The sequence below is a fragment of the Herpailurus yagouaroundi genome, unplaced genomic scaffold (assembly GCF_014898765.1).
Source record: "Herpailurus yagouaroundi ecotype Mexico unplaced genomic scaffold, PumYag 139, whole genome shotgun sequence".
Taxonomy (NCBI): domain Eukaryota; kingdom Metazoa; phylum Chordata; class Mammalia; order Carnivora; family Felidae; genus Herpailurus; species Herpailurus yagouaroundi.
In genome coordinates this window covers 83,640,974-83,657,221 of record NW_024412394.1, presented here as the reverse complement: position 1 = coordinate 83,657,221, position 16,248 = coordinate 83,640,974, and the positions used below count along the sequence as shown (strand labels likewise).

Here is a 16,248-nt window from a genome sequence, read left to right as displayed (position 1 = left end):
TTTTCCTTCACATGCTTTAGGAAGTTATTTTGGCTTTTTTTTATTTTTTAATGTTTATTTCTGAGGCAGAGAGAGAGCATGAGTGGGGGAGGGGCAGAGAAAGAGGGAGACACAGAATCAGAAGCAGGCTCCAGGCTCTGAGCTGTCAGCACTCAGCCTGATGCCAGGCTTGAACTCATGAGCCACAAGATCATGACTTAAGCCAAAGTTGGACACTTAACCGACTGAGCCACCCAGGTGACCCGGAATTTGGTTTTTCTACAAGTACCACTGGCCTCTAGACTTATACCTGGATTGCGGTGTTCTTTTCTTTAAAAAAAATTTTTTTTAATGTTTATTTACTTTTGAGAGAAGGAGACAGAGCGTGAAGGGGAGAGGGACAGAGAGAGAGAGGGAGACACAGAATTGGAAGCAGTCTCCAGGCTCTGCGCTGTCAGCACAGAGCCCGATGCGAGGCTCGAACCTACAAGCTGTGAGATTATGACCTGATCAAGATCATGACCTGAGCCGAAGTTGGAAGCTTAACTGACTGAGCCACCCAGGCTATTTGCCCAATAATTTTATTGCAGTGTTTAGCAATCAGTATAAGTCAGCTGCAGCCCAACCAAATAATTCCATTTTTAGATAGAGCCAACAGAATGCATACATTAGAATAGATAGATTGAGGTGTATTCATATAAAATACAAAGAGTAATGGACTGTTTAGACTGTAAATACACATAATAATGGATGTCACAAACATAGTTGAAAAGGCACAAAATAATATATACTATTGAATATATATAAAATTCAAAAATAGAAAAACGAATCTAGGGTATTAGAAGTCAGGATAGTTGTGGGGCGCCTGGGTGGCGCAGTCGGTTAAGCGTCCGACTTCAACCAGGTCACGATCTCACGGTCCGTGAGTTCGAGCCCCGCGTCGGGCTCTGGGCTGATGGCTCAGGGCCTGGAGCCTGTTTCCGATTCTGTGTCTCCCTCTCTCTCTGCCCCTCGCCCGTTCATGCTCTGTCTCTCTCTGTCCCAAAAATAAATAAACGTTGAAAAAAAAAAATTAAAAAAAAAAAAAAAAAGAAGTCAGGATAGTTGTTATCTTTGTTTGGAGTTGTGACTGAGAGAGGACACAACAGAACTGAGTTTCATGTTCTGTTTCTTGGTCTGGGTATTATTGACTTAAGTGTTTTTACCTTATGAAATTTATGATTTGAGCTGTATCCTATGACTTGTTTACTGTTCTGAATGTATGTTTTAGGTCAACAAAAATGCTTACATAGGGCAAAAAAACCTATGGGCTAAGGTGAGATTGCCCAGGATGTATATATAAAGTGAGAAGAGTGACAGAATGCTGAGGAACAAAGAAACCATGCACATATTCCTATTTCTTTCCCGATTTTCCTCAGTTTTTCCTATGAAAGTTTTGCATAAGGTAAGGATAATGCTAAGAATGAAACTTCTGTTAGAGAATGGGATTGCCCTTGTAGCATTTCTGCATAGAGACTGTTTCCAAGGAGACATTGGACAATTTATTCTTAGATTTTGCAAAAGTCAAAGAGTTGGAGGAAGAACTACTATCATGAGAAAGACTTACCAGGAAGCAGGAGATGGTGCTAAACACAGAACAGCAACATTTTTCTAAATCTTCCTAGTGTATTGGATCCCAGTCAGTGCACTGTAACTATATCATCATCTCTCAGTGATACACTGAAATGATATATTTGTGAATTATTTGGTTTGAGGAGGCAAAACAGAAGGATTTCCATACCGACCATCTCCTCAGAGTGCTTTTACGAGTGGGAAAGTACTCCCAATTAAACAGAAAGGTCTATCACTAAAACCTATTAACATACAATATTGGAAAAGTGTTCATCTGGACCACTGCGTACTTCTTTCTGTTTTCCAGAAATGGCAAGAAGTCTTTTGAAGACATCATCTTTGTCTGTGAGGACAAATTTACTACATCAAACGGGATTGTCACTTTATAATACATCCCATGGCTTCCATGAAGAAGAAGTAAAAAAAAAACTTGAGCAGTTTCCTGGTGGATCCGTTGACCTTCAGAAGGAAGATAGTGGTATTGGCATTCTTACCCTGAACAATCCAAGTAAAATGAATGCCTTCTCAGGTATAGAGATCTTTCTTTTGCTAAAGAATGACACTAAATCTAAGCTGCTGTCACATATTTTTATCTCTAGTGACAATTCTTGAATGTTGTGGTACTCTTGGAACACATACACTCACACTAAAAACCCAAACCATCACTTGAACCAGGAACATTTTTTATTAATTGTGAATATTTTAATCTTTTTAAAAAATCCATGAATACCAATGTTGATAAAAAGGAAACTTGGAAATTAATCTTGCACTTGCCAATGTATTGCAGCATTTCCTGACTCTTAGATACTGGTAAATCTAAGTAAATTACATACTGGTAAATCTAAGTAAAACCTTCTGTTTGCCAAGCAGCATTCTTGGGCATGTAAGAATTTTCTGTTTAAGGGACTGAAAGTCCAGGACATGTGGTAATTTGTAATTTTGTGCCAAAGCTCAAATTTGAACTATGCTATTGTGATGTTATGCAAGAGCTGAGTGAGTAATACTGCTGACTCTAGCATTTCTCCCTGCTTCAAGATGATTTTGGCAATTTCTGTCTGTCAGTGATGTACCTTGTGTACCTTGTGGGTTGTTAATGATGTTGTACAAGAGCTAATAAATAACCTTGCTGACTGCCCAGTCAAGGTGACTTCGGCAATTTGCCTGTTATGCCCGTCATGGAGGGTAAATTATATTCTGTAGTATTTGAAATACTGAGCTTAAAAATACCTCTATAAATTTTCATACCTTGAGACCTAATTTAGTAGACTGTAAACTTTGTAAGTTAGTCATGGTGGGTCTTTAAAACGCAAGATAACTTTTCTCTTATCATAATTCAGAGATGTCTCTCTCTCTCTCTTAGTGCTATCCAGTAGAAGTATACACAGATGTGAACCACATATGTAAATTTAAATTTTCTGGTAGCCATATTTTTATTTATTTATTTATTTATTTATTTATTTTTAATTTTTTTTAACGTTTATTTATTTTTGAGACAGAGAGACAGAGCATGAACGGGGGAGGGTCAGAGAGAGGGAGACACAGAATCTGAAACAGGCTCCGGGCTCTGAGCTGTCAGCACAGAGCCCGACGCGGGGCTTGAACTCACAGAACGTGAGATCATGACCTGAGCCGAAGTCAGACGCTTAACCGACTGAGCCACCCAGGCGCCCCACGGTAGTCATATTTTTAAAAAGTAAAAGGAAACAGGTGAAATTGGTTTTTTTTTTTTAATTTTTTTTTCAACGTTTATTTATTTTTGGGACAGAGAGAGACAGAGCATGAACGGGGGAGGGGCAGAGAGAGAGGGAGACACAGAATCGGAAACAGGCTCCAGGCTCCAAGCCATCAGCCCAGAGACTGACGCGGGGCTCGAACTCACGGACCGCGAGATCGTGACCTGGCTGAAGTCGGACGCTTAACCGACTGCGCCACCCAGGCGCCCCATGAAATTAGTTTTAATAAAGTACTTTATTATCCCAGTATATTAATAGTTCAACATGTGACTCATATGAGAAATTATTTATATGTTGTTTTCCCTTTTTTTATACCAACTTTTTGAATGTGGTGTGTACTTTACACATAAACGCACATCTCAGTTTAGCCACATTTCAAATGCTCAGTAGCTAGATATGGATGGTGGCTACTTTATTGGACCATGCAACTCCATACCCTCAATTGGTTCAGAGAATAAAAAAGCCAATTTTAATATTAACCTAGGAAAAATAAAATTAGAAAAGACTGCTCTAGAAAATTAGACTAGATTAATAGTCTAACTTACTACTGAATAGGTACAAATAATTTATATTAGTAAAGATTTTTATTCAAATGGAAACAAATACTAATTTGATGGCTGATGTTTAAAATGAATACAAGCAGAGATGCTTTGACTTGGGTAATGGTGTTTGGTTGACTTGGTCTGGGAGAAGTTGAGTGAGCCCCACACCACACAATTTTCAAACCTCAAGGCTCTGGTTTGAAAATTACCCAACCAGCTACTCTTTAAGGTTTCTTCTGGTTTGAAAATTACCCAACCAGCTACTCTTTAAGGTTTCTTCTAACACTTAATGCTTAGTTTACCAGAGTAGAAAAAGATGAGTTCAAGATTAACTACTGGTATAGATGTCTCATACTTAAGGCCATTTTTTTAGAAGCTTAAATATTAGGGATGATTGAAGGTCCATATTTATCTATATAGATTTATTCTTGTGCTAAATGACTGTGTTTTTTAAATTATTTATTTTTATTTTTATTTTTTTGTTAAATGCTACTGGACTGTATAAATTTTGAGAGCAAGAACTATATTTATAAAATACCTAGAACATCCTTGGGAAGGGCTACTATTTTAGTTAGGTCATAATTAGCAGTTGGAAAGGATTCTAACTTTCTATACATGTGGAATCTACTTGTGAATCAATAACATTAACATTTATTGTGGAACTACTTCCTTACTGGTTACCTCAGAAAATGGCAAAGAAAATAATAGTTCTTGATATCCTGGGGTTTATGTTCCAGAATAGTATACATAGTTTAATGGGGCCTGTATAGTAAGTTTTGGAACCTTGTGATACAGAGAGTCTTTGCCAGTTTTAACCTTCTGTTATGATCTTTATATTGGCTTCTAAAATATTTTCTTACAAAGTTTCTTACAAAACTTAATCATGTTGACAGCATTATGAACTTTATGAACTTGGAAGACCACCACAGATAAGAATTATAGCCCTGGGGTGCCTGGGTGGCACAGTCGGTTAAGCGTCAGACTTCAGCCAGGTCACGATCTTGTGGACCGTGAGTTCGAGCCCTGTGTCAGGCTCTGGGCTGATGGCTCAGAGCCTGGAGCCTGTTTCCGATTCTGTGTCTCCCTCTCTCTCTGCCCCTCCCCCGTTCATGCTCTCTCTCTGTCCCAAAAAAATAAATAAAAAACGTTGAAAAAAAAATTAAAAAAAAAAAAGAATTACAGTCCTTCCTATTCCCATTTAAAATTTGTTCATTATAAAGAAACTCCAGTAGAATTTTGGAATGATATCAAGGTAAAAATGTAATCTATAAATCATAGCATTGATGGTTGGTAGGCATCTTATTGGCAGCCTATGAAGTACTTTCAGAGTATGCCTTGGGCTACTCAGAACATAGTCTGTCAGCTGTGGAACAAGATGCTATGTACTATCCCTTTCCTGAACTAACATCTATTATAATAGTTCTCATGTGGGTAGAGTAGGAATATTATACTTTGTTTTGTATACCACATACCCAGTAGATTGTAAGATCTCAGTCTTCTGGGCAGAACTATATTTGAGTTAGGAATACAGGCATAACTCTTGTTATGAGCTTGTTGATTTTAATAATGCTTGTTGAGCTTGTTGCCTAAGACAACATGTACTTTTGTGAAGTCAGGACTATATTTGATTTAAAAAAAAAATTATTTTTTTTAATGTTTATTTATTTTTGAGACAGAGAGACAGAGCATGAATGGGGGAGGGCCAGAGAGAGAGGGAGACACAGAATCTGAAGCAGGCTCCAGGCTCCGAGCTGTCAGCACAGAGCCCAGCGCGGGGCTTGAACTCACAGACCGTGAGATCGTGACCTGAGCCGAAGTCGGAGGCTCAACCGACTGAACCACCCAGTCGCCCCAGGACTATATTTGATTTTTACCTAAGGAATAATTTTTTCTTACCACCATACCCTTATTTATTTAATTTTCTTATTCCTAGGACATGTATGATATATTCTCATTTTCTACCTAGCTATGTATTTGTGTGATTTCTTAATTCAGACAGAGAAAGATTACTAACATTGTAAACTTTGAAAGCAGGGGCTGTCATGTATACCTCTTTTGTGTATACCCCATGGTACCAACACAATAGGCATTTGATAGATATTTAGTAAATATCTATCAAATGTAGGATCTAAGAGTCATGTTTGATGCCTGATGGCTTTAAATTATTTCTGTTTTTTTGGTATCTTATGTACTTTGATTTGTCTTCTTCTCTGTGGCAGGAGTTATGATTCTACAACTTCTGGAAAAAGTGATTGAACTGGAAAGTTGGACAGAGGGGAAAGGTCTCATTGTCCGTGGGGCAAAAAATACTTTCTCCTCAGGATCTGATTTGAATGCTGTGAAAGCACTAGGGACTCCAGAGGCAAGTATTCTATGAATTGTGCACTAGATTCCACATGCGTGTCAGATATTTATCACTGAGACATTGATGTTTTACATTGATTATTATGATAGCTATCATCATAATAATCAGGATAATATTAAAAGGCTTCCAAGGGTCAGAGGTTTTAGTTTTCTTCTTATAGATTAGGTTGCAATATTGTAAAGTAATGGAGGGGAAGAAAAGGAAGGGCAAGAAGATTAGCAATCACCAAAGCCCATTAAAACCAGCAGGAATTTGAATTCTTTTAAGTGGAAGACCCTTAGCATCTCATGATGAGGAATTTTATATGAGGTACATATATAAAGTACCCAGCAATGCTTTGGCATGTAGTAGGCTTCAACAAATGGTAATGATTAAAACATTTGCTTTTGAACTGCGCTGATAGAAAAGGAATCCTAATCATCTTCCATTATCTTTCAAGGAACCTAGGAACTTCCACCCATATCTCCTAGGTTAAAAAAAAAAAAAGGTGTGGGGGGGGGAGGAAGGAAAAGGAAAAATTTAATCATTGCCATTTAATTATAGGTTTGGGCTGTATATAGGTAATGATGTTTTATTTTTATTTATTTTTTATTTTTTATTTTTTATTTTAACGTTTAATTTATTTTTGAGGCTGAGAGAGACAGAGCATGAACGGGGGAGGGGCAGAGAGAGAGGGAGACACAGAACTGGAAGCAGGCTCCAGGCTCTGAGCCCTTAGCCCAGAGCCCGATGCGGGGCTTGAACTCACGGACCGCGAGATCGACCTGAGCTGAAGTCGGACGCTTAACCCACTGAGCCACCCAGGCGTCCCTGTAATGATGTTTTAATGGTGTTCTACAACTCATACTGCTCTGTGTAGTATATGATCTGTATTTGCATAAAAATGTGAGGAAAGAGCTCTCTTTTGGTAATTTTTATAAGACTTGGATTTGAATGCTGGTTTCAACACTTTCTGGGTAAGTGATTAGAAAAATCACTCAATCTTTCTAAATCTTATTTTAGCTGAAGCATTGGGGATAAAGGAAACTTTCAAGGAAGAAATATTAGATAAGAGAAAGAGAATCATGGATTTGATTTTGGGGAATACATGCATTTACTGGATTAGCTGAATGAGAAAAGAAAACTGAAAAGGAAAAATCAAAGAAATAGGAAGAGAATCAGGAGTGGGAAATATTGCTAGAAACTAAAAGGATTTCAAAATACAGAATTTGGTCAAAGCAAGCTACCATGTGTTAATGGAGACAGGAACATAAGGATAAGGAAAAAGCCATTTCACAAATAGAAGATTATTAGAAACTTTTGAGGGGAGTCTTTTGAGAGGTTAGGGCCATCAACCTCTGTGCAGTTGATAATCTGCATATAACTTGACTCCAATAACTTAACTTCTAATAGCTTATTGTTGAATGGGAAGCTTTACCAATAACAAACAGTAGATTAACATGTTTTCTGTTATAGTTATTATATACTGTATTCTTACAATAAAGTAAGTTACAGAAAAAAAGCGTTATTAGGAAAATCATAATGGGGCACCTGGGTGGTGGCTCAATTGGTTGAGCGTCCGACTTTAGCTTTTGACTCAGGTCACGATCCTAGGGTTGTGAGATTGAGCCCTGTGTTGGGCTCCATGCTGAGTGTGGAGCCTGCTTGAATTGAATGTGGATTGTGCTTGAGATTCTGTCTCTCTCTCCCTTTGCCCCTTCCACCTCACCCTGCTTGGGCATGCTGTCTCTCTCTAGGGTAAAAAAATAAAATCATAAGAGAATACATATTTACAGTACTGGACTATAAAAAATCCACATATAAGTGGACCCATGCCATTCAAACCTGTGTTGTTCAAGGGTCAACTGTACTTTTAAGAAATTTTTTTTTAAATTTTTTTTTAATGTTTATTTATTTTTGAGACAGAGAGAGACAGAGCATGAATGGGGGAGGGGCAGAGAGAGAGGGAGACACAGAATCAGAAGCAGGCTCCAGGCTCTGAGCCATCAGCCCAGAGCCTGATGCGAGATCGTGACCTGAGCTGAAGTCGGACGCTCAACCGACTGAGCCACCCAGGCGCCCCAGAAATTTGTTTTTTATATATTCTTAGGAGATCAGAATTTGGGATAACAGGTGGTGTATCTTATACTTCTTTCCCCCAAATTACCTTGAGTAGAACTTCACACTCTTCTGGGGTATGTAATATGACTCTCATGTCCAAGTCTTTGCTAATATCTCATGCAGAGCTCAAGGAGCCCTAGAAAGTCAACAAAATCAAATACTACATCATTTGCATTTCTAACAGCATCAAAGAATTTTAAATGAAAACCTCATAAAAAAAAAGTTGGGTATATTTTTGGCTTTGTTGCTTTCTAAGTATTTCATATATAATACATTTACATTATAATGTATTTATGCTTATTCTTATTTAAAGGATGGAATGACCTTATGTATGTTCATGCAGAACACCTTAACAAGATTTATGAGGTAACGTATCTTTCTTTATGATTTCTAAAAAAAAAAAAAAAAAATAGCTCTTATTTGTTCTGTTTTGCACCAGTTAAAAAATACTTGATTTTTAAATTATATTTATTTTAATGATGAACTATTTATTTGTGCCATCAAGGAGAGCCATTTAATTAAATGTTGGTGAAGTATGCACAGTTACTTAAAAGATAAGAGAAGGGAGAGATAAAAAGAATTTAAGACATAGCACTTTTCCTAAAGAGCTTATATTACTAGCTATATTTAGGCATAGCCATGGGAAAGTTAAATACTGATATTGGAGCAGAATAAGGACACTGTTCAGGAGATGACACATAAAGATTACCTCATATTCAAAATTAGTAGAACGTATGGTGAAGTGGTGTATATCCAGAAGAGAGAGGAAAAGCCCTATGGATTGGTGATGGCTTTTACCGATTCCTGAGGAAAATGGATTCACTTTGCATCTAGATGAAGAAAAGGCACAAAATTCTTCTTGGCTTATCACTATGCATTTGGGGTTACAAACTATGACGTTTTGGCTAATTAGCTTTCTACTTCTGTATTCCAAATGTAACTAATTTAAAAATTATAAAAAATAAGGAAATTCATGTTATTTAGCATATTTACTAGTGGGGCATCAGTCTATATTTGGTTTTTTCATAGTTTTTGTACCACTTCACCTTCCCTTCGCTATGATTTGAATTTTTCTTAGAGAAATCTTAAAAGTGTTTTTAATCCTTTGTATTTAGAAACATAATCTGTTAATAAATTTCCCATTACTTTAGGCCTGCAGATTTGCGTTTTGGTTAGAACCTACAGAATATTCCATACTTTCAAGGCATTTTATTTATTTATTTTTTTAATTTTTTTTTTCTTTCAAGGCATTTTAGATTTATGTTGTAATATATATTCCTCCAGGAGTGGTTCTTTGCAAAGAGAAAAGGTGAAGAGATTTCTTTTTACCACAGACCCATTCCTTTCCATAGGATTAGATATTAATCATTTCACTGAGTAATAAAAAGACTTTTGGTAAGAATCTTTATAATACAGTTTTGGAGCTCAGTCTTCTCTACCACATTTCCTCCCTTTGGATATAGCCTTAAATTTTGCCATCTAAAGCTTGACATCAATACAAATGCAGTAAGATAAGGTCCCATTGAATTACTCCTGATTGCCAGCTGCTGAAAAGTTGTAGAAACTGTATATTATATTTAAAAAATTCATTTGGAAGGAAGTCATGATATATAGTTACAAAATACAGTAATGTACAAAAAATATAAAGTATATATATCATGTATAGTATATATTATACTTTATAAATTTTATTTATATTACATATTATATATGTGTAATATGTATAAAATATAGTTAATAGCCTAAACTATATAATGATTCAGGGAGGTAGTATGATAAACTTACATAGCATTTAGTATGAATTATTATATCTTAAGAATTAGACTGCTTTATTTTTCATGATATACAGGCTCAAGGTTCCACTATCCTTTGAGGTGTGTTACATTGTTCAATAATTTGTTTCTACTGTAGTTCAAGTTTTTCAAAAATAATATTTGTAAATTAATATTGAAATGAAAAATATTAACATCCATTTTTCCTTTTTCCTTCAATAAACAGACTCCCTTTAATAAGTGTTGCGCTGGTTCAAGGTCGGGCATTGGGTGGAGGAGCAGAATTTACTACAGCATGTGATTTCAGGTAAGGTGAAAATTGCTTTACTCCCTCCACAAATATAATCAACATGCTCAAATTTATATTTTGCTTGAATATAAATATTGTATATATTCTTAAACAAGATGATCAGTTAGTGAATATTTTCTTTTGTCTATTATTAAAGTAGATAATTTTAGTCAATCTAGTATAATAATAACTCTATCATTACTTTATTACTATACATTTCAAAAAGTTAACAAATGATTTTGAGCAAATGAAATCCATGTTAGCAAAATTCCTAGAGAAGGAAGTCAATGAAATGTATGAAACTTTAAGATTCAAAAGAATTATACAGAGAAAAATAAAACACTAAAAAAGAGAAAACAGAATGGAGAAAGAGACACTGCTTTTTCCGATAGTCCTCTTACCAGTAGAGGGAGGTTCTCCTTTTGGTGATGTGTAGTAACTTTGTGGAACTTTTGGACTGGTTAGGGAATGAAATTAGAGAAAATTATTTGGGACCAATAGCCCTCAGTTTCCAGAATTCTTTTTTAATATCGGATAGCTGTATTTTATAGGAATGATGTTCTGTAGAATCTAATGCTTTACTTGTGCTTGAAACTATGTTCTTAGTTACTATTCCTAAGACCTGCTAGCTGAGCTATAAGGAGAACCATTATAGTGTTCTTTGATCTGTACAAATATGGAAGGCAGTATATATAGCTTATATAGCAAGCATAATTGGGGATAAAATGGCAAAACAGTAAAGAGCCCGAGCACTGGAGTCAGATAGACTTAGGTTCAATCCCAGTTTCCCACTTTTTTCTATAGTTGACCCTTGAATAACCTGAGTTTGATGCACGGGTCCACTTATACAGGGTTTTTTTTTTCCCAATAAATACAGAACAGTATTGTAAATGTATTTTCTCTTCCTTATGATTTTCTTAGTAGCATTTTCTATTCTCTGGCCTACTTTATTGTAACAATACAGTATATCATACATATAACATTCAAAGTATATGTCCGTTGACTGCTTATGTTATTGATAAGGCTTTTGGTCAACAGTAGGCTATTAGTAGTTAAGTTTTGGGGGAGTTAAAGTTCTACACAGATTTTTGACTGCATGGGGAGTAAATGCTCCTAACCCTCACATTGTTCAAGGTTCAACTGTATTTGACTTTAAATAAATAACTAGTTTGTCTAAGTCTCAGTTTCTTTATAAAATACAAATAATCTCTGCTAAATATCTATAAATGATTTAATATGTAGATGTTTAGCATAAACTTAACCTAGGTACACATTGATGTACACATGATATTGATTAGATTATAGATAAGATTACCTTACTACTCTTATACTTTTACAGAAATGCCAGTGTAGGAATATTTTGGCATAGTTTTAAACTTACTAATTCTCTTTTCACTAGGGATGCTTTTCAGCCGTAAGGCTAATCCTGGCCTTACTCCTTTTTTCTTATTCATTATACACTTGATGCTGGAAGGAAAATGTTGGAGCATACACTAAGAGGAGACTTTCATTGTTTAAAATTTTTACTTCCCTTTCAGATACTAAAGAAAAAGCATTGTCCCCTGGCACGTGGTGTGGTAGACTAGAGGAAAAATAGTTGAGGTGACTAATTCAGATCTTTTGTTCCATTTCAGTTCTGTTTCTTTGAATCACAAATTTTCATGTTTTCATAGTTCAGATTCCTTTTTTTTTTAAGTTTTTTAAAATGTTTATTTATTTTTGAGAGAGTGAGAGAAACAGAGTGTGAGCAGGGGATGGGCAGAACTGAGGGAGACACACAATCTGAAGCAGGCTCCAGGCTCCGAGCTGTCCGCACAGAGCCCGACGCAGGGCACGAGATCGTGACCTGAGCTGAAGTTGGAAACATAACTGACTGAGCCATCTAGGTGCCCCTAAAGTTCAGATTTTTAAAAAAATTTAAAAAAATATATTTTTAATTATTTATTTTTTTTTCAAAGTTCAGATTCTTAAAGTATATAAGCTAAATCTTATAATCTATCTACTGTACTAAAATGCTATGAAAATAGTCATGGTAATATAAAAGATACTCATCAAAAAGAAAAAACCTATAATTAAAAATACCTAAAGATGTATATTTTTTAATCAAAGACTTTTTTAGCCTTCATTTTAAGAAGTTTTAAATCACTTTTGTTGTGGCATAATTTCCATTCTATACTGTGTAACCATCTCTACAATCCAGATATAGAACATTTTTACCAACCCCACATGTTTGCATGTACCATTTCCCAGTAAGTCAGCACCTTAGTCCAAGGCAAACACTGATCACCTTTTTACTCTAAATTAGATTTGTTTTTTTGGTTTATTTTTAGCATTTTATATAAATAGGTTCATTTAGTATGCTTGCGTGTGTGTCAGGCTTCCTTCGTTCAGCGTAATTATCTTGAGATTTATCAGTTATGTATCATGTATCACTACATCATTCCTTTTTTTTTTAATTTTTTTTTTTAACCTTTATTTTTGAGACAGAGACAGAGCATGAACGGGGGAGGGTCAGAGAGAGAGGGAGGCACAGAATCCGAAACAGGCTCCAGGCTCTGAGCCATCAGCCCAGAGCCGGACGCGGGGCTTGAACTCACGAACCGCGAGATCATGACCTGAGCCGAAGTCTTAGACTCTTAACCGACTGAGCCACCCAGGCGCCCCTACATCATTCCTTTTTAATGTTGAAAAGCTTTTTATTGCATGGATATACTACAGCTTGTTTTCTTTTCTTTCTTTTTTTTTTTTTTTAAGCTTATAAATTTATTTTGAGAGAGACAGAGACAGTATGAGTCAGGGAGGGGCAGAGAGAGAAGGAGAGACAGAGAATCCCAAGCAAGCTCCATGCTGCCAGTGCAGAGCCCGACACGGAGCCTGAACTCACAAAACTGTGAGATCATGACCTGAGCCAAAACCAAGAGTCTGACACTTAACCAACTGAGCCACTCAGGCACCCACTACAGTTTGTTTTCAAGATTCACCTGTGTTATTCCATATTATTGGTGGTTTATGCATTTTGTTGCTCAGTAGTATGGCTTTCTATGCATATTATGTATTATTATTACTATATATTATAGGTAAAAGTCTATATAAGTCAAATATATAGCATATTTTTGTCAAATAGATGTATTGTGAATATTCTTTCAGCCTTTTTATTTTGTTATTAGTGTTTTTCAAAGAGCTGAGATTTTTAATTTTTAAAATATTTTTAACTCTCAGTTTGTAATAATTACAGACTTATGTAAAAGTTGCAAAATTTACATAGATAATTCCTATATAACTTTGACTCGGTTTTTCCAGATGTTAATATCATACATAACCACAGTACAATTATTAAACCAGGAAATTGATATTGTTACAAAACTTTTAACTCATCTATAGACCTCATTCGAAGTTTTTCAATTGTCGTACTAATGTCTTTTTTCAAGTCCAGGATCTAATCAGGCATCTATTTTGTTTGATGTAAATATAGTCATCTCAGCTTTCTTATGATTAACATTTCTGTGGCATATCTTTTTCTGTCGTTTCATTTTATCTATCTATTTATTTTTTAACATTTATTTATTTTTGAGAGACAGACAGAGCATGAGTGGGGGAAGGGCAGAGAGAGAGGGAGACACAGAATCCGAAGCAGCCTCCAGGCTTAGTACAGAGCTCAATGCGGGGCTCGAACTCACATACCGTGAGATCATGACCTGAGTCGAAGTTGGATGCTTAACTGACTGAGCCACCCAAGTGCCCCTGTTCATTTACTTTTAAATGTTTATTTATTTTGAGAGAAAGAGATAGAGAACAAGTCGGGGGCGGGGACAGAGAGAGAGGGAGACAGAATCTTAAAACAGGCTTTGCACTGCCAGTGTGGAGCCCGATGTGGGACTCAAACCCATGAACTGTGAAATCACAACCTGAGCTGAAACCAAGAGTCTGATACTTAACCAACTGAGCCACCCAGGCTTTCCTAAATTGTATTGTATTGTATTGTATTGTATTTATTTATTTATTTCATTTTTTTTTTTATGTCTATTTTTAAGAGAGAGAGTGTGCACACAAGTAGGGGAGGGGCAGAAAGAAAGGGAAACACAATCTGAAGCAGGCTCTAGGCTCTGAGCTGTCAACACAGAGCCTGACACAGGACTCAATCTCATGGACTGTGAGATCATGACCTGAGTAGAATTCAAGACATTTAACCCACTGAGCCACCCAGGCGTACCCCCCAGTTTCCTTTCGTTTTAACCTATGCTATATGTAGTTAGTAGACATTATATATTTGAGTGTTTTTTTTTATCCAGTCTGACAATCTCTGTCTTTTAATTGGAGTGTTTACACCATATATATTCATTGTTATTGATATAATTGGGTTTAAATCTATCATCTTGGTGTTTGTTTTCTGTTTGTCCCGTCTTTCTTACTTTTCTGCCTCATTCTAGATTATTTTTTATATTCCTATTTTATCTCTAATAATCACTATACCATCTCAGCAGTCTTCAAAGCATCTTTACCAGGAATAGGTTCAATCTCAAGAAACCACTTTCTCTGCTCATCTGTAAGAATCAGCTCCTCATCTGTTCAAGTTTTTTTTTTCTTTTTTCTTTTTTTTTTTTTTAAATTTTTTTTATTATTTTTATTTTTTTTAATTTATATATGAAATTTATTGTCAAATTGGTTTCCATACAACACCCAGTGCTCATCCCAAAAGGTGCCCTCCTCAATGCCCATCACCCACCCTCTCCTCCCTCCCACCCCCCATCAACCCTCAGTTTGCTCTCAGTTCTCAACAGTCTCTTATGCTTTGGCTCTCTCCCACTCTAACCTCTTTTTTTTTTTTTTTTTCCTTCCCCTCCCCCATGGGTTCCTGTTAAGTTTCTCAGGATCCACATAAGAGTGAAACCATATGGTATCTGTCTTTCTCTGTATGGCTTATTTCACTTAGCATCACACTCTCCAGTTCCATCCACGTTGCTACAAAAGGCCATATTTCATTTTTTCTCATTGCCACGTAGTATTCCATAGTGTATATAAACCACAATTTCTTTATCCATTCATCAGTTGATGGACATTTAGGCTCTTTCCATAATTTGGCTATAGTTGAGAGTGCTGCTATGAACATTGGGGTACAAGTGCCCCTATGCATCAGTACTCCTGTGTCCCTTGGACAAATTCCTAGCAGTGCTATTGCTGGGTCATAGGGTAGGTCTATTTTTAATTTTCTGAGGAACCTCCACACTGCTTTCCAGAGCGGCTGCACCAATTTGCATTCCCACCAACAGTGCAAGAGGGTTCCCGTTTCTCCACATCCTCTCCAGCATCTATAGTCTCCTGATTTGTTCATTTTGGCCACTCTGACTGGTGTGAGGTGATACCTGAGTGTGGTTTTGATTTGTATTTCCCTGATAAGGAGCGACGCTGAACATCTTTTCATGTGCCTGTTGGCCATCCGGATGTCTTCTTTAGAGAAGTGTCTATTCATGTTTTCTGCCCATTTCTTCACTGGGTTATTTGCTTTTCGGGCGTGGAGTTTGGTGAGCTCTTTATAGATTTTGGATACTAGCCCTTTGTCTGATATGTCATTTGCAAATATCTTTTCCCATTCCGTTGGTTGCCTTTTAGTTTTGTTGGTTGTTTCCTTTGCTGTGCAGAAGCTTTTTATCTTCATAAGGTCCCAGTAATTCACTTTTGCTTTTAATTCCCTTGCCTTTGGGGATGTGTCGAGTAAGAGATTGCTACGGCTGAGGTCAGAGAGGTCTTTTCCTGCTTTCTCCTCTAAGGTTTTGATGGTTTCCTGTCTCACATTCAGGTCCTTTATCCATTTGGAGTTTATTTTTGTGAATGGTGTGAGAAAGTGGTCTAGTTTCAACCT

The 16,248-nt window shown here is 36.4% G+C and overlaps 1 protein-coding gene across 4 annotated transcripts in view; it reads left to right on the top strand.

The window, feature by feature from the left end:
* Positions 1-16,248, top strand: part of ECHDC1 (ethylmalonyl-CoA decarboxylase 1) — a 43,121-nt gene that overhangs the window by 6,425 nt on the left and 20,448 nt on the right. For all 4 annotated transcript variants that reach the window (XM_040474578.1, XM_040474577.1, XM_040474576.1 and 1 more), the window contains 4 exons: positions 1,898-2,119; positions 6,085-6,227; positions 8,644-8,696; positions 10,329-10,409. In XM_040474578.1, coding sequence (XP_040330512.1) covers positions 1,900-2,119; positions 6,085-6,227; positions 8,644-8,696; positions 10,329-10,409 — 497 coding nt within the window. In that variant the 5' untranslated portion in view covers positions 1,898-1,899. The remainder of the gene's footprint in view (positions 1-1,897; positions 2,120-6,084; positions 6,228-8,643; positions 8,697-10,328; positions 10,410-16,248) is intronic.